The 27,416-nt window shown below is 38.2% G+C and overlaps 1 protein-coding gene across 6 annotated transcripts; it reads left to right on the top strand.

Annotated features, from left to right (window-relative positions):
• The first annotated feature begins 910 nt into the window (after nt 1-910).
• LOC123768487 (uncharacterized) lies at nt 911-27,416 on the top strand. 6 transcript variants are annotated; one of them, XM_045759079.2, is made up of 5 exons: nt 995-1,094; nt 4,179-4,381; nt 6,209-15,583; nt 19,336-19,427; nt 20,565-27,416. In XM_045759079.2, the coding sequence occupies exons 3-5, from the start codon at nt 6,228-6,230 to the stop codon at nt 25,949-25,951; spliced, it is 14,835 nt and encodes a 4,944-aa protein (XP_045615035.1). In that variant the 5' UTR covers nt 995-1,094; nt 4,179-4,381; nt 6,209-6,227; the 3' UTR covers nt 25,952-27,416. The 6 variants fall into 6 exon arrangements, with proteins under 6 accessions (XP_045615040.1, XP_045615037.1, XP_045615035.1 ...); XM_045759084.2 differs by lacking the exons at nt 995-1,094; nt 4,179-4,381 and adding an exon at nt 911-979; XM_045759081.2 differs by lacking the exon at nt 4,179-4,381 and having other exon boundaries at nt 974-1,094.

Raw genomic sequence — 27,416 nt, 5'->3', positions numbered from 1 at the left:
AGACCAGCTTATACAAGACATTTTGCCCTACACACAAAGAAATACGCAATAAAAACAGCAATTGATTACATTTACAAGGTAATTATAATATAATGAATTGTCGATGGCGACCCGAGGGTGAAAGTAAGGCGAATTACGTGGCGAAGTTTTAATAAAATATTGGCATTGATTCCCTGGAGCGGCCGTCATGAGGAGACGGGACCCACGTCACGTACAACCAAATTATTGCCCTTAAGACGCCCGTACTGCTCTCTTGGTGTAGTTTGATGTTAGACTGTTTATTTAAGAAACTAGATAAACTCTGTAACACATTCTTTTTTTTGTGGGGAAAGTGTACGAAGTGTATGTAAATATGACCAACTATTTTGGAAGGTTTTCAGCCTATAATGTGTGCCCGCTGTAGGATTATACCCAAGATTTTGGTGTCCAAACTTCGTGAACGTTCTGGAGAATATATTTCAAATTAATTCAAGAAACAATTATGCGAGACTTGGGGAATAAATTTGCAAATATACATATAGTGTAAGCCTCGCTATAGATGCAATGTCTACAGCACGGTAGGCCTATAGTATCCGAGGAACTTTTAATTCTCCTCAGTTTGTAATGCAAATTGGCGGAAACAATTATATATATTTCATAATTAATCATGTTCTACAGAGACTGGAAAAGGCATACCAACACTTATGCATGGTTGATGTAATCAATTATTTATATTAAGAAATTAGAAGTCAAATCAATTAAAATATATATAACCGCAGTAATGTATTTTTTTAGCACTTCACAGAGGTATTATCAAGTAATAAGTCATACGCTATGCTTTCTAATGTGTTTATTTCTTACTCGAATGTGGCTAGTTTCCCATTGCTTTCACTAGCAGAGTCTACAACAAACGCACCAATGAGAACCCTCCACCTGCGTCATGTAAAGCAGTTGGCGAGTTGTGATTGGCCGTCCGGGGACCAGGCCCGAGTGATGGAAGGTACGATTTAAACATCCCATACGCTTGTCCTTTGTTGGCGTCAGATAGTAAACATAACCTCCTTCTTCCTTATATTTCACCCAAATTGTTATGGCACTGGAAGGTTAAATCAAAGGTAAGGTTTTAGCCGTCTTCTCGGCCCTAGTGGACAGCTGCGGGGACTCGAGACCGACTTAAAGGTGCATGAAATACTCGAGTGAAATCTTGAGACTAGGAAACATTGGCTGGGTTAAAAATTTCGCGCATTGCATACTCCTCGCACCCAAAATATTTTAATTCTCGCATTGTTCCCGGATCGTGATAACCTTCCTCCAACACTTGCCGCCGACGGCGCCACCGCCCCGGGGGGCACCACGCACACCAAGGTCCCCATTAATCTGATATTTTTTTGCTAATTAACAAAAAAATGCGATCCAAAATGGTGAAGTTGGTGACGGTGGAGGTGAAGGAGCCCCCTGGCCTGCCTAGGTTTATCCTGCCTCCTGGCCTCTAGGAGGCCCCTCGTGGCCTGCAGGAGCCCCATGGCCCGCCACCATCACCCACACACACTCCCCCCACCACCACCACCAGCCCCCCACCACCCTCCTGCCGTGAGGGAGAACATAAACACGGGCATGTTGTTGGAGGAGAGTGTTGGAGTGTGTAGCCTGTGGCTGTGACCCTGAGTGGTATTATTGATCGTTTTGGTGGACATTAGTCGGGTGCCAGGTGATGTGACCCCCCCAGCAGGGTGCCAGGGTGGTGGTGGCACTCTCACATGACCCTAGCAGTGTGTGAGCGTCCTCCTCACACCTCGAGCCTCGTCAAGGTGTGCTCACTCGTGCCACTTTATTACAGATGGTTGAGTAATTACCCGATTTATGGGTTCACTGTTTCAAGTGAATGTATGCAAAATAGTTCCTGGTATTGAGTTTTTCTTTGCTTTTTTTTATGAAGCCAAGTTGATTGTCAGTTATGTAATATCTTCATTACATAAGTGCTCGTGTCATTTATTATAAAAGTACATTATCATCATAGAACTTAAGTTTTATTTACTGTTTGATGAACAGTTGTGTGATTTGTAGCTTTTTCCAAAGCTTAATCATCATATAATTTGTCCAAACCTGACCTCATCTTAACCTAGCCCAAAATTGAAAGTCTACAATATCTAGAAAGGTGTAGCTAGCTGAACATGTTGAAGACACATTTACCTCATTGTTTGTATAAAGTTTGTCATTGGATTTTGTTTGCGGATTTTATAGAGAATAAGATGTTAAGAATTGGGTGAGATTGTGGTGTAGGCTAAGTTAGATGAATATGGTTTATGCCAACTGTTCAAAGTGACCTGTATTCAATTAACAGAGGTACAATCAGTTATATTTTCATCATTTTTGATCGTATGAAGATATTTCCAGCCTTGGCTAAAAGTTCTCGTCTAATGAATGTTCACATCATTACTCATCAGTGGCCTAACTTTTGCTATTCCATAAAATGAAAACAAGCTGCCTAGCTTGAGTAAACAATCCCTTAAATAAAAGTAAGTCTGAAGTTTTATGCTAGGATAAATATCTATGATTGCCTAACTTTAAACAAGGTAACTTTAAATACAAGTAAATAATTTGTATTAAAGTTAGTGTTTACATAATAAAAAAAACAATTTTTTGTATGGTTATCTTATGCTGCGCCACTCTGTATGGAAACAAAAAATAATAATTGAAAAGAACTTTATATGGAATGGTATTTTTGCATGCAAAAAGTTAGGAAAATGCGAAGAAAAAATAGTATGTCTATTTTTTTTCCTTGTATATGTGTAGTAGATTTTTATTTCTTGCATATGCATAGTCTCCAAAATTTTCAATATGAAAAGCACGTCGTATATTTTACACATTTTCTCATGTCAAAAAATCTATTTTATATAGGAATGGATAAGAGTTATTTGGATCTCATTTTTATTTTATTTTTTTTTGTATCGGTATGATATGATTCAGAACAAAAGAGAAATGTGACAATTACAAAGAATGGATGCAGTACTTACATTGAGAAATAATATACATATACAGTAATGAGTAAAAATGTCAAACCTTAGCAAATGCTCTAACGAAATAATTGCTGCTCAGAGATGTTGCAAGAAGGAGGGATTTGGGTCATCTCTAAAGCATTCTACACATATAACACAAGTGCAAGGCAGAGGTGAAGTTAACATTGAATGATTATTGTTTGTGAGATCTTCAAGCATATGCTGTATGTGACTGAAAGTTAGGATATTCCAGACCTACAACACTAGCTTAGTGTCATGGGAGGGAGTACAGCAGATGGGAACTTAGCATGTCAACTACCCGACTTGAGTAAAAGGAAGGGAAATAATTAATTTGATTATTTATATATATATATATATCTATATATTTCAAGTTACTGTAGGCTGGATAAAACTTGTAGTGGGATGAGAAAATCCGTAGGTGCTATGATGAAGATTCGAACCTATGCTCTGGGTATTCCCAAGCACATGCCACAGACAACTAGGCCACTACATGCTCAGAAGGAAACATGGTTGCGTGAAACCCTGGTTCTGCTTCAGTGGAAGTCTCGGTAACCCTCAAGGGCTCAATAGAACAACAGTTTGCAATCCTTTTGACCATGTCGTGACCTAGTTGTCTGGGGCATGTGCATGTGATTACCCAGCACTGAGGTTTGAATCATCACAGCGCCTATGGATTTTCTCAGTGATACATCACGTTAGTGTGATTACTGTGTGTGTATTGTAGTGGGATGGATGTGGCCTGTGGGCCATAGTTTGGAGACCCCTGGAATAGAGGAAGCTGGGTGAGTGGGGTCATTGTAATAATATATGTTCTCATCTAGTTGTATTTACCTAGTTGTGCTTATAGGGGTTGAGCTTCAGGTCTTTGGTCCCACCTCTCAACTGTCAATTAACTAATGAAGAGTTTTTGAGCTTATTGAGCTCTTATCATATCTACATTTCAAACTGTGTATGAAGTCAGCCTTCACTGCATCACTTCCTAATGCATTCCATTTATTAACTATTCTTACACTGAAAGAGTTCTTTCTAATGTCTCTGTGGCTCATTTGGGTACTCAGTTTCCGCCTGTATTCCCTGGTGCAAGTACTACCCATGCTAAATAATGTCCTTATCTACCCTGCAAATTTCCCTGACAATTTTGTATGTGGTTATCATGTCTCGCTGAACTTTTCTGTCTTTCAGGAATGTGAGGTGCAATTCATGAAGCTTTCCTCGTAACTCATACCTCTTAGTTCTGAAACTTGTCTGGTGGCATACCTATGAACCTTCTCCAGTGTTGTCTTATGCTAGACAAAGTATGGCTTCCATGCTGGAGCTGCACACCCTAGGATTGCTCTTGCATATGTATGTCGTGCCTAATAGCCAGAACTGCACTTCTTGGCCAAGTATGTAAGGTCTGATGTGCCGAACAGGCAGAATGATTTTTTTTCAGATATTTCTTTCCAGATTGGTTCTTTTCTAACAGTGATAATCTATTACATTAGGAACATGAATTTCTGACTAAGATATATTAGGTTAGGTTATATAGGTTAGATTTGATAAAATGTTTGTAAGTGTTAAATAACATAAAATTGCAATCATATATAATACAATGAAAACTTATTACTGTATTTCATAAGAAAAGATTTTGGAAAAATTAAATATTTCATGAAAATTTGGTTGTTAGGCAACTGGTTATTAGGTACAACATATACATGTATACAAGGTTCTAAATGCTTCCTTACACAAGTTTCTATAGGCAGTTCCGATGTTAGCCAGCCTGGCATATGCTGTTGCCAATATTCTTTTGATGTGGGTGGGTTTCAGGAGACAGGTTCGGTATGATATCAACTCCTAGATCTTTCACTATCCGTTTCTTGAAGGACTTGGTTGATACCTGATACCAGATATCTGGTACCTACTTCATCTCCCATTTAGTACCTTGCATCTGGCCTCTTGTTCCCTGCCCCTAGTTTTATTACCTTACATTTATGTGAGTTGAACTTTTAGTAGCCATTTGTTGGACCATTCCTTCAGTTTGTCAAAGTCAACTTATAGCCTCTTGCTATCTTCCTCGGTCTTAATCCTCCTCATAATTTTTGCATCGCCAGAAAACATTGAGAGGAAAGAGTCTATTGCCTCTGAGAGATCGTTTACATATACAGTACTGTATCAAAAACAGGATAGGTCCAAGGACTGAACCCTGTGAGTCCTGTTACATTTGGGTTTTCCTCCTGTGCTCGTTCCCCCCAAAGTTTGCATGCTTTGTTTGTAATCCCATCTATGTTTGAGTGCATTAATTTGAAGCTGACTGTCTTCTGTCAGGTCTTAATTTCCTTTGATGCCCCTGGAACAGGGGGGGCTGGGAGGGTCTGGGATGGAAGGGGGTGGAGGGTCAAGGATGGGGGACTGGTACAAGTGGATGAATGGCATAACAAAGGGGATACTAATAAGGTATTAAATATATTAACACATAATAGCACAAGAAGCAATGGATATAGCGTTTAGATTTAGGAAAGACCTGTGTAAATACTGGTTCAATAATAGGTTTGTTGGTTTTTGGAACCAATTACCGGGTAACATAATAGATGTGGGAACCCTTGATTGTTTAAAGCGTAGGTTAAACCTATATATGAACGAGTTTGGGTTGATATAAATAAGCCTTCCTCGTATTGGCCAATAGACCTCCTGCAGTTTCCTTGATTCTTATGTTCTTATATCTCTCTTTATTTACTTTATTAACAATAACTGGTGATCTAGATGTAAAATAATTGGTTGATTGTGTAGTGTTAGATGAACAGAAATGTATAAATTATCATCCAATGTATTTTCTTTTTTCCCAATGTAAATTTTTTCATGCATAGGGGTCAGGATCAACCCCCAATGGCCCCCCCCCTCTTAGCTTTCCAACAAAATAACAATGGTTAAAATAACGTGGTAACATGTGCTTACTAGGTGTCTATATTGCATGTTCTGAGAAAGAGAATGGGAGGGAGGGAGGGGGAGAAGAGAATGGGAGGGAGGGAAGGAGGAAGGAAGGGAATAGGAGGGAAGGGGGAAGGAAGGGAATAGGAGGGAAGGGGGCATACAGACCAACCAGCTGACCTATCCAGGCACTGCGGGGTTCCCAATTAGTATATAAAGTATACAGTGTGTATATGTACTATATTTATGTATGTTTGGTATTAACTTTTTTTCTTGTTATACAGTACTAATTTGTGCTTTTATTCCAGGCATGCATTGAGGAGCAGGATGAAGCCAGGTGGGCTGTGCTCCCCTTCTAATGGGAGCAGCATGCCTTCTGGAGATGCAGTCAGTGCTCTTCCTACCCATAAGCCACCAGATAGCTGTCGGCAGTTCTCCAAGGCCTCTCCAACTTCTAGAGAGGACAATGCCCATCTCATTCCAGACATGTTAGTAGAACATGGCCAGGCTGGGTGTCCAACTACCAGTCGCATCAATGGTCTCGTCTCACATGCAGGATTATCCAATGGGGTGTACACATCCTCTTACAGCTCCAATAAGGGGCTCCATTTGCCATGCCATGTGCTGTCCCTCCCTCAGACTGATAATGGGGAAGGCCAAGGACCGGCATCATGCACAGCTCTAAACATATTTTCAAGAAGTTCTTGTAGTGCTAAAACAGACACTGTTGCTTCTAACACATCTTCCCAACCCATCAACCCTACCTGCTCACTGCCAAATATCTGTGGTAAAAGTTTTAAACAGTTGACTATCATTACATCTAAGCAAGAAGAGAAATCTTCTGCGTCAATATGCTATGAGACCTCGGGTGACTCGTCAAGCTTTTGTTCTATGGGGAACCCAGAGGTTAACCCTAAGGCAGCTCTTGGTGGATATGGATTAGCAACAGTGTCTGCAAAGTGTGCACCACCTACCTTACCCAGGTGTTTGAAAAGCCCAAAGGGTAGGAGGAGAATTTCCCTCGAGGAAATGGTAAAAAAGTTACATAACCGCACCGAAGCTAAGAAAAATGGCCCTAATGTGTTGCAAAGTTTCTCTGCATTTAACACTGTCAAGTGTGACGAGGTACAGGAGAAATCTGAGGACTGCTTACATAAAGATATGTCTTGTTTATTGTCTAAAAGTGACTCTGGGGTGCAGAGTGGACGAAGTGTCCAGAAAATATGTGATAACAACAACACTGCCATAATTGTTAATGCTCACCAGAGTAAGGATTCTTCCAGTACGGACATTAATAGTAAAAGTGATTCAAGAAACCCTTGCTGTAGTGGAGAAACTTCTTCAACAGTTTGTGAAAGAACTCCTGAAGTTTCTGTGAATCAATCACACGAAAAACAAGATAATAGCCAAATTGCTGCAGCCGATAATGTGTCCTTAAGACTTCCAATTACCAGTAATACAAATACAAATGTGTGTAACAGTGATAGTGCAACAGAATTGTGTGCTGAAAATATTTCAGATTTAGAGGCTACCAATGTTGATGTCTCTTCCTCTTTGCCTGGTCACTTAGTGGAAAATCATGAACAAACTAGAGTAAAGGATTTTGGTCGTGATATAATCAGAACAGAAGGTAGTGTAGATAAAGTAGATGTTAGTGCAGGAAAATGTAAAGATCCACAAATTAAAAATGTGCTCAAGATTCAGTGTAATAAGGAAAAGTGCTTCTCAAAGGACTTTAAATATAAAAGTGACCAGCATTTCGGTACGAACACTGAGGCTGTTTCTTGTGAGGTATCCTACAGAAACATTAAAGACTCTGAAGAAAGACATTCCAACAGTCTATTACAAGTGGCATCTAATGTGGCGAGTCATGAGAGTGCTGTTGACTTAACACTGGGGGCTAAACATGTTGAGGGTAATAGTGCAAAAATCCTTGAAAATGTAAAATCTGAATGCAGTGAAAATGGTAATGATGTATTTTTGGGGAAAGGACAAAGTTCTGATAATAGTGATGGTGGATCCACTGAAATAGATAAAAGAACAAGTAGCACTCCTTTAATGACAAGTAAAAATGTTGATTTGTGCAGTGGAAAAGGAACACAGACACTATGCGACAGTGCTCGAGAAATGGATTTATCCAAAACAAATGATGAATCTAATGTTCCAACATCTCTCGTGAGCACCGAGTGTGAAAGTGTGCAATACAAGTACTTGGAACCCATTTCGGATGATGAAAATTCTCTCCTTTGTGCTCCTTTATCTTCAGGCCTTTCTTCTGTCTCAGGTTTTCAGAGCAACTCCAATACACCCATGTTCTCGGATACTCCTTCAGATGCGTCACGGGGAACACTCATGGTCAGAATTTCCGATGCAGTGGCTGCAATATTGTCGGATGTGTCTGATGAAAGCCTTCCCGTTTCTCCACTGGCAAGTAATTCTAATTCTGTGGATGGTTTCCAGTCTTCATTACCAGGTGAGAAACTAACTAAGAAAATTGGTAGTATTTGTGAGAGATTGGACAAAGAGTACCTGAAGGACACCAGTACACATTCTATGCCCGTAGAAAACTCTACCATGCTACTGAGTAATGTGGACTCGGAAAATTCTGTTGATGATAATTGTGATAAAAAAAGAACTACTTTAGAGGTTTGTATCTCAGAGAAGATCAAATCTATTAAGAATATAAGTAGTGATATTGTTCAGCCTGAGTTATGTTATGGTGAAATTCAGAAACGAGCAGATTTAGTTACAGATACTTCAACTTCGTTATATTCGATAGAATCTGGGAAGTGTGTGTCTCGTGAAAATGTTTTACAAGCAAAAAGTACATGTAAATTGCCTTCTATTGTTACACCAAATGAACCAGTTACAGAAGAGGAAGGGTCTGAAAATCGGCCACAGCAAACATACATATCAGCATTAACTTGTGTTAAATCAGATTCTTCTGTCAAGCTTGCAGACAAGATGGCCATGTGTGATAGTCACAATAAGTGTGTTAAGTCTTCTTGCTCTGTTTCTGGATTGTTAAGTGATGTTACTAACACTGGCCAGTCTTCGTCTTATTTAATTGCTTCATCAGATAAATTTGTAGATCTTAGCTCACTCTCGCAGGTACCTTTAAAAGATTTAGGCACTAATAATTGTAGTAACATGTCCAGTACTGGTGGTAATTTATGCCAAACCTTTATCTCAGGATCTCAAACCATTTCTAGTCAAACCCAAAACTGCAATACATCACGAAAAGAGAAGGATAATGCAGCTGGCTGCCTCCAAGAAATATCCAACACTGCACTGGATAATTTAACTGGAAGTGGAAAGTCACCTGTGCCTATTAGTGATGATTTTCCTCGTCAAAAGTGCACCACACACCTTGAAAACCAGTCACCTTGGAAATCAGTGTTGGGAGAGGATAATTCATCGCTAGAGTCTGCCTTAAAAATTTGCTGTGTTCCCCCCATTTCTTTAAAAGGCAGTAACCAGCTATCATTAGTGCCTGTTGTGGAATTGGAAAAAGATTCATGTCTACTTGGAAACAGAGAAAATGTTCCTTTAATCTGTGACAAAGAAGCAAAGCCCTGTATAAGTATGATTGAATCGGCTGATAACGTAGATAATCTTTTATTAGCAAAATCAGGGATATTGAAGCTTAGTGAGGTTTCCAATTCTCCTGTAAGACAAAGTTGTACATCTGTAAAATCTGTTTCAAAAGAGGTTCCAATTATTTGTAAATCACATGCTGCTGAGGTGCCTCAAGATTTGTCTGTAAAATGCATTTCTGGGGATATTCATTCAACACAAGAGTATGCCTTACGGATTGGTTCTTTAATAGAAAAATCTTCACAAGAGCCCATATCATTATTAAGGAACACCATTGTTCATGGTTCTGCATTACAAGATTGCACTGTTAAAAAGGATTATTTCTTGGAAAATCAAACTGATATAACCCCCAATTTAGAGGCATCATTGCAAAGAACAAGTCTTTCATCCGAGTGTGATGGGAGTCTATTGGCTCCTGAGAAGATAAGTATCAACGATGATGCAAAAGCTGGTCTTATTAATGAAGATGATTATGTAATCGGCTCCTCTCACACTGGTGGAGGAATATCTTCTGTACAATTTACAGGAGTTATTTCTAAAGAGTCTGGAGGCGATCTTTCTGTATTACAGCTTGCCAAAGAGACTCCTTCATTAAAAGAGGTTTTAATTAAAAGAAAAGATTGCCCAGAAGAATTATATAGCAGTAAAGAGTGTCATTCAAAAGATTGCCATGTCGGTGATGCAGATGTTTTGTCAGAAATGCTTGACAAGAGTAAACTGCCAGTAGTTACTACAAAAGAAAGATGCCCTTCAGTACCATTGAGCTCGAATAAGAGTACCATGTCCAATGAAATTCTTGTAAGTGAAGCTAACTATTCTGCTGGATCCGCTACAAAGGAGGTGATTTCAAAAGTGCCTATCACAGATGTGAAAAGTTCCTTATTCATTTCAAATAGCACACAGAATTCAGTTGTCTCTCCTCATATATTTACCACAGTAGTTCCCATAGACAAATCTGAATCCCTTGACCAAGATAGTTACAAGAGTCCCTCTGAAGTAGAATTGAACACTAATTTACCCTGTTCTCAGATTTCCACTACCTCGGACAAAGCCACTCCTCACGAAGAGTCTACCTCTCCCAGTGTCCATGGCTCATTCAGAAATGCCTCGGAATACAGTCGTCCAAAAAGTAAATGTTATCCACCAGATGGAGCAAGTGGAGGTCTTGCTCATTCTGAATGTGCAAGTAGTTCTTTTTACACAAATTTAGTTATTCAGAGTACACTGCAGGAAAATGATTGTCACACTGTAGGTGAAATTAATCATGGCCTTCCCAGTATTGTTAAGAATGCTCCTGAAGTTGTCCGTCCATCACTCGAGGATATTGAAGCTAGCTGTTTACCCGCCGAGGTGAGAGTGAGTAGCCAACTAGTTCCTGCAGCTAAATCTTCAAAGGATCTTACATCACTAGTTGGTACTATGGATGAGTGTGTGTTGACATGTCATAATGACACTAAAGTAAGTCACCTACAGGCTGCTGCTGTGGTTGAAAATAGCCATTCAGTTCATAATACCATGGGAATTATGCACATTCCAGCTGCTGCCAACAATACTCGGAACCCATCAACTACTGATACTGAAATTAGTCAACCTGCTAACAATGTTAGCCTGTCATCTGAAGTCACTGATGGTGCTTGTTCTTTAGCCCATGTCTTTGAAAACAAGCATCCACCAATTTTGAGTGCTGATATCGGCCACTCGTCAATTGGTATTGCTGAAGATAGCCACACATCATTTGCTGCTACTGATCTCAGTTACCCATCAATTAGAACCACTGAAGTCACCCATCCACCACGTAAGACCACTGAAGGAGCCCAGCTACTAGATAAGACTAAAGAAGTATATACTCTACCAGTTGATATTAATGAACTTGTGCACCGATCAGCTGAGAGCACTGAAATTACCTTTCCATTGGGTGAGAGCACGGGAGTCACCCATCCATTAACAGATGCGGTTGAAGTTGCTCATCTATTAGTTGAAGCTTCTGTCACCCATTCACCAGCTAAGCCTACTGAAGTCCCACATCTTCCTGTTGAAACCACTGGCATTCATCCATCATTTGAGGCTACTGTAGTTACTCATAATGAGTCAAATGCAGCTATCAGTCTATCTGAAGGAACCAAAGTTAACCAGTTATCAGATAAATCTATAAAAATGGATGAGCCATTGACCAAAGTCAGCAAACTTAACCACCTCTTAACTGGAGTTGCCCTAATTAGTTACCCATCATACGAGGCCACTGAAACTGGCATCCCACCTTCCAGAATCTCATCAGCTGGAACCCTTAAAGTTAGTCATCCAACAATAGATGATAACATTAAAATCAACCTGTTATCTGAGGAATTTAATATCATTCACCCACCATCGCCTAAAGCCACAGAAGTCGTCTGCCCATCAGCTGAGATTAGTTATCTGGAAGAAACCAACAAACAATTAACTATGTTCGATAATAGACTTATCACACATCTAGGGATTAGTGACAGACCCAACATGGTTTGTCCAGAAGGTGATATCAGACAAGCCATCACTCTTCTTGAGGCAAATGACAGATCATATGCTATTCGTCCAAAGGTTAATAGCAAATCGGGTATCTCTCATTTAGAGGTTGATGACAAACCAGATACTGCACATCCAAAGCCTGATAGACCAGACATTACCCCTCCAGGGGCTGATGTACAGCCTGGTATCACCAGTTCAGAGGTTGATGGCAAACTAGACATGACGCATCCAGATAATGTTGGACCAGCACCTTATTTCATTGCTGACTTGAGACATCAAGCCAAAGATAAAGTCAAACATCTGGGAGCTAAAGTCACCACTGTATTCAATCCTCCAGCATCTGAAATCACTACTGCAGTTAAATATAAATTTTCTGACCCAACTGCTGAAGCTAAATGTACAACAGATGGAGCCAAATATACAAGAGTTAAAGCCTTCACAGATGTCAACAATGTAACTGAAGCCCCAACTCAGATCGGACACCTCAAACCTATAGCTAATACTGAAATTGTATTTAAACCAGCTGATGCTAATTGTGCAATATCTAAAAATATGACTGAAATTAAACATGCAGGATCTGAAGTGATTATTGAAGGTCAACCTAAAGCATCTGATGCCACTTTTGGTGTGAACTGTCCATATATTGAAAGTAGCTCTCAGTTTGTAAGCAGTTCTGAACTTGGCCATTTACTAGCTGAAGCCATAAATATAGTCTGCCACACAACAGATGAAGAAGTCAATCATAGAATGGTTGGTGAAACCACTGTTCGAAGTGGTTATCCAATAATTGATGAAATCGCCAAGATTGGACGTCCATCAGGTTTTGAAATCGCTGCAAAAGCAAGTCGCAAAACAATTGGCAAAGTTGCTTCTGAAATCTGCCAGTCAAGCTATGAGAATATTGAAGTCAGCAATCCAACAACTATTGAAGTCACTCCCAGCTATCCAATAGATGATATCACTTCTGATGTTAGCCACTCGATTGATACAGAAGCAACTTCTAAAGTCAACCAGCCAGTATTTGAAGAAGTCACCGCTAAAGACAACCAGGCAACAGATAATGAAGTCACTGCTGATGGAAATCATCCATTAAGTGATGAAATTTTTGCTGAAAGTAGTCCTGATCTGTTGGAGGTTAGTGCAGAATTTAGCCATCCATCAGCTGAAGATTCCACCCAAGCCTGCTATCCACTGTTTAAAGCCAGCACTGAGACAAGTTATCAACCCCTTGAAACTGCAAATCAAGTAATCCAGTCATTCCCCAAACCCACTTTAGATTATAAATTGAAAGTTTCTTCTACAAGTCGTGTAGGAACAGGTTCATGGACGGATCCATCTCTAGATGGTGATAAATTACAGTTAGTAATGTTTAAGCGCAAGACATTGATCGATTCCTTTCAAGTTGGTCAAAGTCTTAGGCATCCACTTTGTGATGAATTTTATAATATAGATAAAAATGAATGTAGAGGAAATGGTGAATATTTAACCGCTGGGATACTCGGTAATTCTCTCCAAGCAGTAAAAAGTGGCCTAATGGGATCAACTGTAATAGAAGATGGAGCTAGCAAATGCGATGAAAAAGATGACAAAGGAGTTTCACTAAGGGTCCAGCCTACCAGCTCTGAAGCAAATAATCATACTAATCAAGAAACCTCTTTAAAGGAGTCTTTTGATATTGAAAATGATGGAGATGGTAATCAATTGTTAAAATTAGCATCAGTGAAGGAGGAGGTACAACAGTTGACTGATGATTCATCAAGTTCTGTGGAGGTAGAAGTTATTAATGATGGAGTTTTACCAAATGTGGATGAAATTGGTCCTGTTGCTGCTGACACAAGTAGCAGTTCAAGTGACACCTTGATGAAATGTATACCAACAATCAAAGATGTTTACATTAGAGAAGAGCAAGTACTTATTAGCACGCCTACAGATACAAATTCAGTGGGAGATGTTGAGATTCTGGAATTAGAGGCTTTAGAAACTGAATGTCCATTGTGCTCTATAAGATTAAATGTACCATTAGAGGATCACCTTACCAAATGTCATATATGCAACACTTTTGTGCCAGCAAAGGAAACTACTACATATCGGTACCATATGCTAAAAAGAGTAAAAGATATGATGGACATACCCGACCCTGTGGATGCCGCTTTAGAAAATCACGTATATGTTTGTCGGTCATGTCACTTTGCATCACAAGACATTAATGCTGTGAGATTTCATTTGAATACCCATGAAGATGTGTATCAAGTAAGAAGTGGTGATGCAACTTGTAAATGTAATCAAAAGAAATATTCGTATCCCTTTCATAAATGGAAGACATTAATTCACAACAGTAGTTATTATTGCTCTAAATGCAATTATTACTTTGCTTGTGAAAAGGGATTTTCCAGTCACCTACAAGCTATTCATTTTATGAAAAATTGTTGTAAATTCTGCAAAGCTGTAGTGCCTGAAAATGACATAATATCCCATGCTAAATATCACCAAACTGAAGACAAAATCTCGTTAAACAAGGAAGCCGTCAATCAGCAGGTTGTGTCTATTGTCACACGTTCATCTGGAGGGAATTTTGGAATTTCGTGGAATATATATGACAACTATATAAATTTTTTGGATGGAAAAAATTTTCATCTCAACACTAGTTGTAAAGTATTTGATCCAAATCTTGACCGTAGTTATCTGAAACTTCCCTTGAGAAATGTGATGGAAGAAGCAGTAGTACCTGACGAAGCAAGGATTGATCCAGGAAAAGATATTGCAAAATATCTAAAAGGGAAAAAAAGCATTAAAATATCACTTGGTGATGATTATGAATTTATAAAAAACTTTAGTTTGTCTATACAAATGGAGTTCCAAAAGAAAATTCTAAAAAAGGGACGGAAAAGGCATGGTAGCTGTCCCCGAATTAAACGGGAAAATGATTTGTTTGACATTTTGGGAATTTCTACAATGAGATCGAGAGGAGCTCAAAAGAAGGAAGTGGTAACTTTTTCTAGTACGCCAATTCTTTTGAAGAATCCTAAAGCAAAATTAGACCTAGAAGATAAAAAGGAAGCTGAGAATCCGGAAGTTCCCCTACTGACCCGAACTAGGTCAGGCATGCAGTCTGGGAGAGGGGACCACGATGAGAAAACTGAAGAAAAATTTGAGTTTGCAGAGCCATCTGTTGTAGTAGATGGTGAATGGTCCAAGGAACACACGTACATCTGTTGTTCTTGTGGTGCCGGCTTTTTGAATTTGGCTGACATTATGGACCATAAGTGGGAGATGCACCCATCAGTATGGTGTGCACATACTATGATACAGGGACAAGGTGTAGTGCCACTTAGTTTCTGTCAACAATACCAGCCTCCAACCAATCGGCCATACCGCTTACCACTGCCTGGGATTCCGATGCAGCAATCCGCACCCAGCAGAAGAAATTCGGATGCAGATGTGCCCGAGACAGAAAGGAAGGATCAGAAGACCTGCTCTAGTTGCAATATGCACTTCCAGGACATAAATGTCTTCCATGCCCATTTAGTTGATTGTGGTGGCCTCACTCTACTGTCAGCAACAAAAAAGAAAAGTAAAAAAGGATTCAGGTAAGAATGAATGAAAGTTATGAATCGGTTATAAATTAATTATTTTGTAATGTCAAACTTTTTCAGAAATATGTACTGTAATTTTAAGTTATATTTTATCTTCCAAATTAATCAAAATTTTGAATTTAAGCCTTATCCGATACCCTTGTCAATGTTCCTTCTTTCAGTGTTTGCAAAGTCTTCTCCAATCTGTCTTCATTTCAAGTCTTCCTCTGCTCTGATCATTACCATTTTCCTGCCATACAGTACTAGATATAGATAATCTTGCCTCTTTTTATTTTCATGATGTAGGTAGTCCTGGCAAGGAATGTATACATCAGAGAAGCAACTTGCCTCGCAATATATTTCATGCTTCGTATGAGCAAATTATATTAGACTCTTAACTATTTTTATAATTTTTCTAGTGAATTTCTGGGGAAGCCTATTGTGGCTCCCAACTATAAAGTCACATCAGCTGTGGAGTTGTTTGGCCCACTGAGAACCTGAGCCAAAGCCTGGCCACAGAGATTAAGTGACACTGCCACCCCACCAAGAAAGCATTCAGAAAGTCAGCAATCCAATACAGACCACCTGCTGGTTTCAAAGAGACTGAAACCTCAAAGTTGCCAAATGAACTCCCACAAATAATGTAAACAAATTATCATGTATCTTGAAACTAATGGGAGCTTGTTTGCACTACCTTCCCGCCAACTGGGGAAGGTAGAACCTTCAAATTCTGAGATCCCATCACAATGGTTTTACTATTCAAATAACTTGGGTTGTCCTGTCTTGAGTACTGCTCGATACTCGCTTCATCCTTCAGTGTGGGAGAGATTGCTGAAATAGAGGGAATACAGAGAACTTATACAATATACATATACACGATAAAGCACCAAAATTATTGGGATTGTCTCGAAGCTCTCCAAATGTACTCCTAGAAAGGAGATGAGAGAGATATCAAATAATATAAACATGGAAAAATACTGGAGGGCCAGGTCCCAATGTTGTTACACAGTAAAATAACAACATACTGGAGTGAATGATATGGAAGAAAGAGTAAAATAGAACCAGTGAAGAGAATGGGGGTTGCCATAGGCACAATCAGAGAACACTGTATAAACATCATAGGTCCACGGTTGTTCAACATACTCCCAGCGAGTATAAGAAATATTGCCGGAACAAACATGGACGTTTTCAAGAGAAAACTAGATACCTTGTTTTTGTCTTGTGCCTTGTTTTGTGCCTTGTTTTGTGCCTTGTTTTGTTCAAGAAGTGCCAGACCAACCGGGCTGTGGTAGATATGTAGGCCTGCAGGGTGCTCCAAGCAACAACCTGTTTGACCAAGTTCTCGCAAATCAAACCTGGCTCCGGGCCAGGCTTATGGTGTAGAAAAACTCCCGGGTACAATCCTCTTCCCAGAGGATGTTGTTGCACAGTTTTTGTCTTCAGCAGCAGCTTCATGCCAGCATTTTTCTTATGTCTTTGGGTTCTCAGGTTTTTTTTTGGAGCCTGTCAGGTAGGACCAGGACTTTGCCTGCTGCTGGTCATGATAAGCTCTCATTGGAGCCAAATTCTGGGTTATATGCACTCTTGCTGTAAGTTCGTTACTCGTCGGCACTGCTCTTGTGCCTTGTGGAAAGATACTGTTGTTTGTGGTCAGCCCTTTGATACCTCCATTAGGGCCTGCAAATCAGTATTAAGGAGTGAGGTTAGACTCCCTGCAAAATAAATGAGGGCACTGCCCTAATAATTAACTTGTAATACAGCAAGTTCTGCACAGTCACTAACTAGACTACATGTTCAAACCCCATGTCACTAGAAGCACTGCAAGTGCCTTACTCGAGAGGAGTTGGACCGGCTGAGTGAGCCCCATCACAAAAGGGCAATCGCCGAAACAGAACAAACGTTGATCATAAAATCAGAGGCACACAAACAAATTGAGTTTAATATTAGACTTTTCTGAAAATGCGGTGTCCCGAATGAAGGGAATTTCTCTTATAGCACCCAACAACAGTCGGTCATCTATAGGTGCTGTAGTTGTTATAGCAACAGGGGCATGTGTTTTTCCTTCCTGATTATTCCTCGATTCCTAATGGGTGCAGTGAATCACTATATTATACATCTGGGAGCAGCAACAACTGTCAGAACAGAGCTTTTCATAACCTGCAAGTATTTTTTGCTATTCTTACTTCTTTAAGAGCAGTGATCATGTGCAGTCACTACAGCCAGCTTAACCTCTACAAACTTGAAACTCATTCTCGAGCATCCTGAACTGCACAACAAGCAGGCATTCATTGATCTGTACCAGTCTTCATATATTAAAAGGCCTGCTCCTTCCTTACTTTCTTTCTCACTCCATATCTTATGATTCTTACCCCATTGGTTTCACATAAACCAATCCTCAAAGAATTAATTGGAAAACCATTTAAATTATGTTAGCACTGAAAAGCAGTGTCTGGTGCAATGGTAGCATCCTTTCCCCACACCTCATAAGTTACTATTGCATGGTTAGAAACCTGGGCAAGGAAGGTCAACTGGGTCACCTTAACCTTGTTTACCCAGCAGTAATTTGTGGCCTAGCTGTAAACAGATTGCCCAGATTGGATTTAAAGGGAAAACTTGTAGGATTAGGCACAGTATAGTGTTCAGCCTGCTAACAAGAACCTAGAGTTGTCTTCTCCTGTACCCACATGTATGAAAAAGAAAGGAAAGAAAACTTTCAATAGAGATGACATAGGTATTTCATAATCTGTGCCTAGAAAGTATTCAAAGACAGTCTATAATTGTTACAATAAAATTACAACTTAAAATGAAAGATGACACAGAATAAACCCAATGAGAAGTACCGTGTGCAAAATCATAGGACATTGTTTTTACATCAGACGTATAACTTAATTTTTCTAGTAGTAAGTATGAAAAATAACTTGAATAAGGGTGGAAGAGGGAACTTGATAAGACTACAGGAGTAACTTGGTTGACTTGGTTGATGTGGCTGTTTGGGTTTGCTTGCCATAAGCAGCCATATTCAAGAGGTCAGGGAAGCCGCCTGACAATTTATGCCAGAATAAACACTCTTGAATAGAGAACATTTAGATAACATATTTGTAAAGGCTTAAGATTTTGATTACAGTAATTCGTAAAAGTAAAGTTTTTACTTTAAAATACTGTATCTAAATACAGTCTAGAGCACCATTTCTCAACCAGGGTTCTGTGGAACCCCAGGGGTAACTAGGGGTTCCACAAGAGGTAGTGGTAAAGTATCACTGATTCTAATCATATGCAAGTGCACTTTTGGGGAGTCATTTTTGTTTAATTTTTCTCATTTAACCAGAATCCAGAGCAAAGACAGAAATCATCTCCTTTCAGTTTACAATGAAATCCATATGTGTGTGTGTGTATAAAGTACAACCCAGAAATATTTAAAGGACACAAAGGTTGAGAAATGCTGGGCTAAAGCATCTGGTAATTTTATTTTAAAATTTAATTAATTTTAAATTTGGATACTAGGTCATTGATGGTTGATTCAAAATTATCAAAATTATATGCCATTTTGAGTTAAAGCAATTGATAACTATATCAATATATATTATATATATAAATAATACATAATACATTATAATATTTATATATACTGTATTCAGTATACTGTATATAATATTTGTTCTTTTCATCTTTTCTTTCTATATACTGTATATAATTGTTCTTTTCATTAGTACCGTAATGGCATTAACCATTACGGTACTAATGAATAATGTTGTTTTTAATTTTTTCAGGTTCAAGAGACGCAAAGGCCAAGGGGTTCCCAACAACCGGTACGGTAACTGCTCCCAGCCTAGCACACCACTTAAAGCCAAGTTTGGCGACAGTAAGTTTTTTCCTATTGCGGTTTCACAATGTATGTCTTTGCTGTCTATAAATATTCAGATTTATTCTACAGGTATTTGACAAATGTAAAAGTTTAGATATTTATTGGTTAACATTAAGTTTGGCATTAGAGTGTAATGCTTATGTTCAACGTTTGACCACATCCAGAAAAGTGACAGAAAAACCATGTACAGTATATACAGTATTTCTGTGGGAGTTTTTTTGGTGACTCCCTGTAGCTATCTTACTGAGATTGCTCCAATCTACTAGTCACATCAGTTTCACAAATTCTTTTGGCCTACCAAAAGAACTTGTGCAAACTTCCATCTTTTCTAGCTTGTTGGTGTGCTTCTGAACATATGGACACCACACAAATGCTGCATATTCTAATTTCAGTTGCACAAATTTTGTGAACAACTTGTTTTGTATTTCACCATCCACGAATTTCAAATTGGCTCTGAAATTTGTGATTTAGTATCTTTTCACATAATTTATATTTTGAGTGTCATTACCTATATGTAGTTACAAGATGAGAGCTACACTAGTGGTGCCCCGTATTCCTGGTACTCTGTAATATGTCGCTTTGAAACTACAGTACTGTACTGACTGTTCGGGCCTCAACCACTTTGTTTGTTCCAACCCTCTACCACTCTGTCCATGACCTCTTGTTCTGCAGTTTTCAAGAATTCTTCTTTGTCAGTGTTGTCGCTTCCTGTTACTCTTTTGTACATAGTAATCATATTGCCTCTTTCTTCTAGCTTTCGTATATTTAACACCTCTAGCCTCTCCTTGTAGCTCTTGTTTTTCAGTTCTGGAAGCCATTTAGTTGCATGTCTTTGTACATTTTCCAGTTCAGTGTTTGTGTTTGCATATACTACAGAAAAAGGTAGTGTAAACAGCACATATCTCTTCATAGGCACCACTGGTCTGAGCAGGGAGCAAAGTTCTTGATTCTCTCGGCTGATGTGGACATGTGAATGCACCATTTTTAATAGGGCACTCAATGTTTTAATTTTAGGCTTAAATGAAAATGTCATTGTCTAAAGGCCCTTTGTATATGTTCTGCACTATTCAGGAGGAATTGATAGGTAGATTATTTTTAGTACTAGAGAACTTTTACATTTTACCATATTTTCAGGATCATCTGGCCTCAACACTCCCCAGAATGACCGATCATCCACAGCCTTCATCCATTCTTCTGGAGTAAAAAGACGACTGGAACTTGCAGTTGGTTCCATTGATAATTTGGAGTTAAAGAACCGGCTCAAAGCCATAATTTCAGGGTCCCGTGGTTCTGGCAGTAATACATTTAGACTACCAGGCAAACGCACTGTCAGAATGAAATTAAGGAAGAAGGCATTGGAAACCAGGAAACTAAGGAAAACTAGACACAGTGATAGGGTTAAAGAAAACATTCGAAATGAAGAGAAAAAGGATATAAAGAAAATTGTTGGTAAGAGTGAGAATGAGAATGTAGTTCTAGATCAAGGAGCACAAAATGAGGAAGAATTGGTTGATCATAAAATGAGTGCATTGAAGGATGTTACATGTATTGAGAGTGTAAAAGAATTTAAGCAACCAATTAATGACGATGTTGAAGAATCCAAAAGTAAAGAGAAGTTGAAGAAAAAAGTTAGCAAAGTTGCTGGAGCTAAAGCTGATGGTAATACTGCGAGTGAAGTAAACAAGCCTCTTACTTTGTTGACCTTACAAGTTACTAGTGCTGTTAGTAGTTCAAAAAATAAGAAAAGGTCAAAACAAGTAGGTGATAAAGAAGCTTCAAAGGTGGTAAAGAAGATACAAACAGAGAAGAAAATAAATGGAGTTATTGATAAAGATAAGAAAGCTAAAAAGAAAGTTGAATCTTTAAACATTGGCACGCAAACTTCCCAGAAACACACAGAATTGAAACTTAAGCAATTGCCATTGAAGAAACTGAGCAATAAAGCTAATAAGATTGCCTTAGATGTAAACCCTGCTGAAACTTGTGTGAAACAAAGTGATCTAATGAAGCTTGTTGGGCTAGTAGAAAAGAAAGATTGTGTGCTCAAGAAGAGCAAAACTCTTGGAAAGCAAACTCTGGGTAAAAAGATCATAGGGTCAAAACTAAAGTCACTCTTGGGTAAGAATGGTGAGGTTTCAGATAAACCTGGAGGTAAAATTGACAAAAAGCCACCCAAAAAAGTTAGCAGTAAAAAAAGAAAATCACTTGATTCAGAATGTGTACTAGATACAGAGACCCCTGCTACTGCAAGTTGTATAGTTTCTTCTGTTACTCAGACTTCTGTAATACCTCCCTCTCTTCCTCCAAGTTCTGCTATATCTTCTAAAGTTCTAGTGGAAGAAAAGAAAGCTAAGCTTAACAAAATTAAAGAAATGGGAAATTTGGCTGAGGTGGTGAAAAAGCATTCGCAAACAAAGAAAAGTGCAGATTCTAATACCTCTACAATGATCGAAGTAATACCAAGTGAAGGTGAATTAGTTAATTGTAAAGAAACAAAGACAAAAGTACAAGAAATTTTGAAGTCTGAAGAAAGTGAAGTTAAGGAAGCAGCAGAAAAGCAATTGCCAAGAGGGAAGAAGCAAGTGTTGTATTATTCTTCTTCAAGTGAAGACGAGAGTGGTGACTCGTATGATTCAGAACCAGAAGTTATTCGCAATTTTCGAAGTGGACGACGTTGTGGAGGAAGAATGGGACTGAGGAATAAGCGGATACCCATAAATACTCGTTACTCGTTCCGCACATGCTCTTCAGTAAAGACAGACGAGGGTGATTCAAGTGTAGAAGAATCTGATGATAATAAGCAAAAAAAGGTTGATTATCTAGAAAAGGAAGAAGAGGAATTTTCTGATGAGTTGCCTGTAACATCAAAAAGAAGAAGAAAGGTAGCCAACTATGAAAACCAGGATGACTATGCATACGTTCCCTATGATAGCTCCTCAGACCTGGATTGGTCAGAAAAAGAAATTGATTCTAATATAGAACAAGTGGCATTGTCCAACAGAAAGAAAAGAAAAATGGCAAGAATGAAGGAGATTAGTAAACCTTTAAGGTGTGTATCACCAATAGATGACAGCTTGGCAAAAGAGTCAGAATTGGAAGTGCCTGTTAACACTAAGCAGGCAATCCAATTACAACACGCTACTAGCAGTATTGTTCCTAGTGAGGTGGAAATGGAAGTGAAGCTGCAGAAAGGAAAAAAGAATAAAATTCAAGTGAATACTGACACTTATGATTTTAGTGGGAACGAAGACAATATTGAATGTAAGGAGAAAGTAAATAGAAAGAAAAGAAAATTGGCGAGTGCACTTGATGATATCACAAGTAAAGAAGAATTGACTTTGAAAATGTTGCCAAATAAAAATAAACATTTGCTGGGTAGATTGATTTGTAGTAATAAGTTAGAGGAAGATGTACAAGACACTGCTGAGAAACTACAAAGAAAAGGGAATATGGAAGAGATACAGCCTAAAGTAGCTGTTAACAGTGGTCAGAAGGACACTGAAGGAACCTCAATCAAATTAAAAAGTAAACATGTGAAATCAAAAAATGTTGCCAAAAATGTTATGGAAATTGAAGAATCTACAAAGAAAATTGAAAAGAAAAAGTGTGTTAAATTACCACCCGAATCTAGAGTTAATTTACACACAGGTGGGACTCTCCCCATCATAGGGAAAACACAAAAGAAGAATGTGAAATCCCGAACGACTTCCATTGATGCAATTGTGAGCAGTGTTCAGGACACCCCCATACCAGTGGTACAAGATGATGTACAGGAAGTGACCCCATTAGTTTCCAAGAAGAAAAATTCCTGGTTATCGAGTACCCTTGTTTCCACAGCCAGTGAGGAGTCCACACTTGAAGGTGCAAAAATTGTTAGGAAAGTACAAAAGAAAAAGAAACCAAAGTCTGAATTAAGAGCTATGGAGGTTTTTCAGCCTCCAGAGGATAGACTTTTGGGGCAACTTCCTGATGAGGGAATAGTTAGATTACCCTCAACTGCCAAAAGAAAAAAGAAAGTTAAGAAAATAAGTCCAAATATTTTTGGCTGCTCTAATCAGAATTTTAGTACTGATAAAGAATTTTCTCACATTTTGCCTGAAGAAGAGGATGATGATCTTCCACTCGCAACTTTAGCACAAAAAAGCAATAAAAAGAAAAAATCGGCATTAAATAAGAAAAATAACAAAAGTACGCAAAAAGAACCTAGGCAAAAGAAACCTTTATTGATGGCAAAGGCACCTTTTCTAGTAAAAAAGAAAGATTCATTGTTAAAAGAATCCATTGGTCATGATTCAGAATCTTCAAGTTTTGAAGGTTTTATTCCAGTGCCTTCTAAGAAGGCAGATAAAAATAAAATGGGAGCGAGAAAACCTAGGAAAAGGTTAGAGCTGGTGAAAGCCATACTGGAAGCTAATAATAGTAGCACTGCTAGTGACTCAGAGTTGTCAGATGTTGCCAAGCCAATTACCAAGCCAAAGAAAATTCTTAACTGTTCTAATGAAGCAAATGTAAAAGATTTAAACATGCCAAATCTAACTAAAGTTTCAAAAGCTGAAAGTGCAGATCGTGAAATTCAAAAGAGTTATCAATCTTCAGTAAGGAAAGCATTTCCCCAGAAGACCTTAAAGACCACAAGCATAGTGTGTGGAAGCTCAGAGATCAACACCAAAGTCATAAAGTCTTCTAAAGAAAAACTTGGCTGTTGTGTATCACACACGATGCCAATTTTGGAACCAATGAATATTTTTAAGGAAGATAAGGGGGGACCTTTAGATCTTTCTGAAAGTGATAGTAATGGTGAAGGAGATCTAACTCTTACTCAGAAAACACCTGCCAGAGTCAAACGACATCGATCATCGGTAGAAAAGATTAAAGACATTCCAACCAGATCATCCATACTAGTTCAGGTGCAAGATGGTCAAAATCCACCTGAGTTAAAGGAAATTACTAATGAACTTATGATGGAAGATGGTGGTTCAGTATCTCTTCTTATTGAACATCAAGTGCCTCCTCTGAAAGAGGGATCTTTGAAACCTCCACAGCCAAGAAAAAAGAGAATCGGATCTTCCCAAGAAGGTTTATTGCAAACTAAATCAGAGAGTACCCTAGATTCTTCACTAGAAATTTATCCTAAAGAGAAGGTAATTAGTTCAGTCAGAGGAGGAATTATTGCTGTGCAGAAAAAGCCAGAGAAACGAAAGAGAGCAGCTTCAACGTCAGGAGTGCCATCCAAAGATAAACAAGAGTTAGTCAATGCTTTCAAGAAGGATATTGACCAATCTCTTGTAAATCTTGCTAGTCCCCCTAAAAAGAATTGTGTAAATACTAAAAGAAAGAAGACTAATAACAACAATAAACAGGATGCAAATGAACTTAGCTGTATTGATTGTGGATTAAAGTTTGGGTCTCTTGCCTCACTAGAAGATCACCAACAGGATTGTGTTACAATTGCTTTTGAGATGAGTCTTATGGAAGCAGAGGATCATCTTTTTGAGTGTCCACACTGCCATTTAACTTTTGCACTAAAAGGAACCCAGAGAAAACACACAACTTCGTGTCGTATGGTCAAGTATAAGCGTACAACACACAGACAAGACAGCAAGACCTTAAAGAGAAATAAAAATTCTGCTTCTCTTCATACTCAACTTTCAGAGGCTGTAGTTACTATCAGTGATGTAACCACTGTTCAAACATCTTCATGTAAAGCCTCTGTGATAAGTCAGAGATGTAGCAAAGAAAATGTTGCAAGTGACAATGATAGGGCTTCTACCTCACCACATAGTGACAGTTGTGTAGCATCTTTAGTAAATCAAACTGAGAAAATAGGTACTAGTTTGATTGAAAGTAATCTGAAGGAAATTGTAAATAAGGCTGATAATATGCAGAGAGTAGTGCCTATATCTGCAAGAGGTAGTCCTAGAACCAAAAAAGAATCTCAGGTCAATGGAAGACTAGTGAATGGTGAATTTTTAGAATTATCTCCTGTGAAAATTGGTAATAACGAGCAGTGTTGTGTGTGTGGATACGAGGTCACAGATCAAGACACGTCTAATAAACATCAGTTGTTACAGCATTTCTCTAATCGTTGTCAGCAACAGGCAGTACTAGAGGTGTGTGCAGTGGTCACTTATTACAACCTTGGTATTGATGCAGTCAGGGCATTGGTATCTTCTGCAATTATATACCAAGGTTCAACTATTCTTAGTCTTGATGCTAAGCAACAGTCATCTTTAAATTCAAGCCCCGTCTCAACAAATGCCTCTAGCAGTTGTGCCATAAAGCTCAGAGAGATTTTAGCTTCCCCACACTGCACAAGGGTGTTGTCTACTTTAGAGACTATTGCTAAGCATCATCTGGCCTCGGACTCTGTTAGTATCAGTGGCACTCGTCAGGAAGCCTTAAAAGCTGTCTCTGCTCTTGAGGAAATACTTAAAGAAATATCTGAAGTTGAGAGCGCAATTAAAAAAAATCGTATGCTCAAATCTATGAGAGAAACCTTTGAAGCAGGAACTCTAACTTGAATGATGATGCATATGAGATAAATGGTAGTCAGGATAATGGTTGTGACTTTCATACACAGTAATTTTATTTAATTTCATGCAATAATTGTGACACACTGCAAATGGTGATAACATGCAGCAAGTCATGGGCATTTTTTTTGTGAATATCACAACATAGGATTATTTTTCAAAGGACCAGTACATTACATGTGAATAAAAAATGTAAATTGTTTTTTATTGTGAATGTTACATTTCACAATAATTCTGATAAATGTCTGGGCAGTATCTTTGAGTTTGGAGTTTCCAGTTCATATATATGCATGATGGTAAAAAAAAATCAAAATATTTATTGTAGACTGACCTAAAGTTGTATATTAGTGTGTATATTTGTTATAGTTAGTCTAGAATGAATAATTGAGATTTAACCTGCTTTGAAACATACTTTACTGATAAAATTTGGTCCAGATATGCACTGAGGCTGGATCATGTTGCAGATATAGCTCTGTACTATTTTTATGTATTTTCCGATAACCACAGAAAAAAAAGGCAGTTTTATAAATATTTGTAAGCAGTCATTTTACAGCTGATGAATTTTAAGGAAACTTTGCATAAGTCTTATTTATAGAATATCCAGCAAATAATTACCAGACCATCCTTAAGAATTGCCCTTACACCCCTAGGTACTCCCCTTACACCCCTAGGAATTCTCGATTTAGTAAGTTTGTGTGTTATTTGTGGTTGCTCTCTGCTTGGAGGTAATGTCCTGTATGCAGTATTGCATTAGAATTCTATAGTGAAATGTGGCATCTTCACAAAATGTGCATATTAATTTGTGAATTATAATTTTTGATCCAATGTGGATATATTTCTATCAAAACCTGCTTATGTATACAGTAGCCATTTGTTAATGTAGGAACTATTTTAGATATTGTATCTAAATGTCTCTTGATCTCAAAACAAGTCAAATTGATTCTGTACAGTGTGTTTGAGGAGATTACTTGGCAGCACAGCTTTGGCATTAAGACAGCTGTGCTTCTGTTTTTTTTTTTTTTTTTAATGTAAGGATACTGCATTTTGGAGAGACACCTCACTCATTTTCTTGCTTCATATTGACAACAGCAGCACGTATTTACAGATAATCATTATATAACATAAATATATTATATACATACATTATATATATATTATATATATAATATAATAGTATATACTGTATATATATAATATATACATAAAATATTTATATACATACTGTATATATTTTTTTTTTTTTCCTTCTTAATCTTTCCCATATTTAAAAGTAAATATCCAATGCTTGCTGTTGGTTACTCTTTTCCGTCACTTAGTTTTAAGACTGTGTGTAAGTTTGTCTTTTCATATTATTTATAAAATACATTTTTGTACTAAACAGTAATATAAGAATAAATGGAGATGCATGAAGTTCATAAGTTTATATCTGATTCAACACTATTAAATTGGAATACAA

The sequence above is a fragment of the Procambarus clarkii genome, chromosome 35 (genome assembly GCF_040958095.1).
Source record: "Procambarus clarkii isolate CNS0578487 chromosome 35, FALCON_Pclarkii_2.0, whole genome shotgun sequence".
Classification (NCBI taxonomy): domain Eukaryota; kingdom Metazoa; phylum Arthropoda; class Malacostraca; order Decapoda; family Cambaridae; genus Procambarus; species Procambarus clarkii.
The sequence above is the reverse complement of the archived record's forward strand: the minus strand, read 5'-3'. Positions and strand labels throughout refer to the sequence as shown.

Bases quoted from the DNA above. Each gene is read 5' to 3' on its own strand.
- LOC123768487 (XM_045759084.2), top strand. From the start codon at position 6,228: ATGAAGCCAGGTGGGCTGTGCTCCCCTTCTAATGGGAGCAGCATGCCT. The intron at 15,584-19,335 runs GTAAGAATGAAT...TAATTTTTTCAG, and splicing joins AAAAGTAAAAAAGGATTCAG to GTTCAAGAGACGCAAAGGCC. The intron at 19,428-20,564 runs GTAAGTTTTTTC...CCATATTTTCAG, and splicing joins TAAAGCCAAGTTTGGCGACA to GATCATCTGGCCTCAACACT.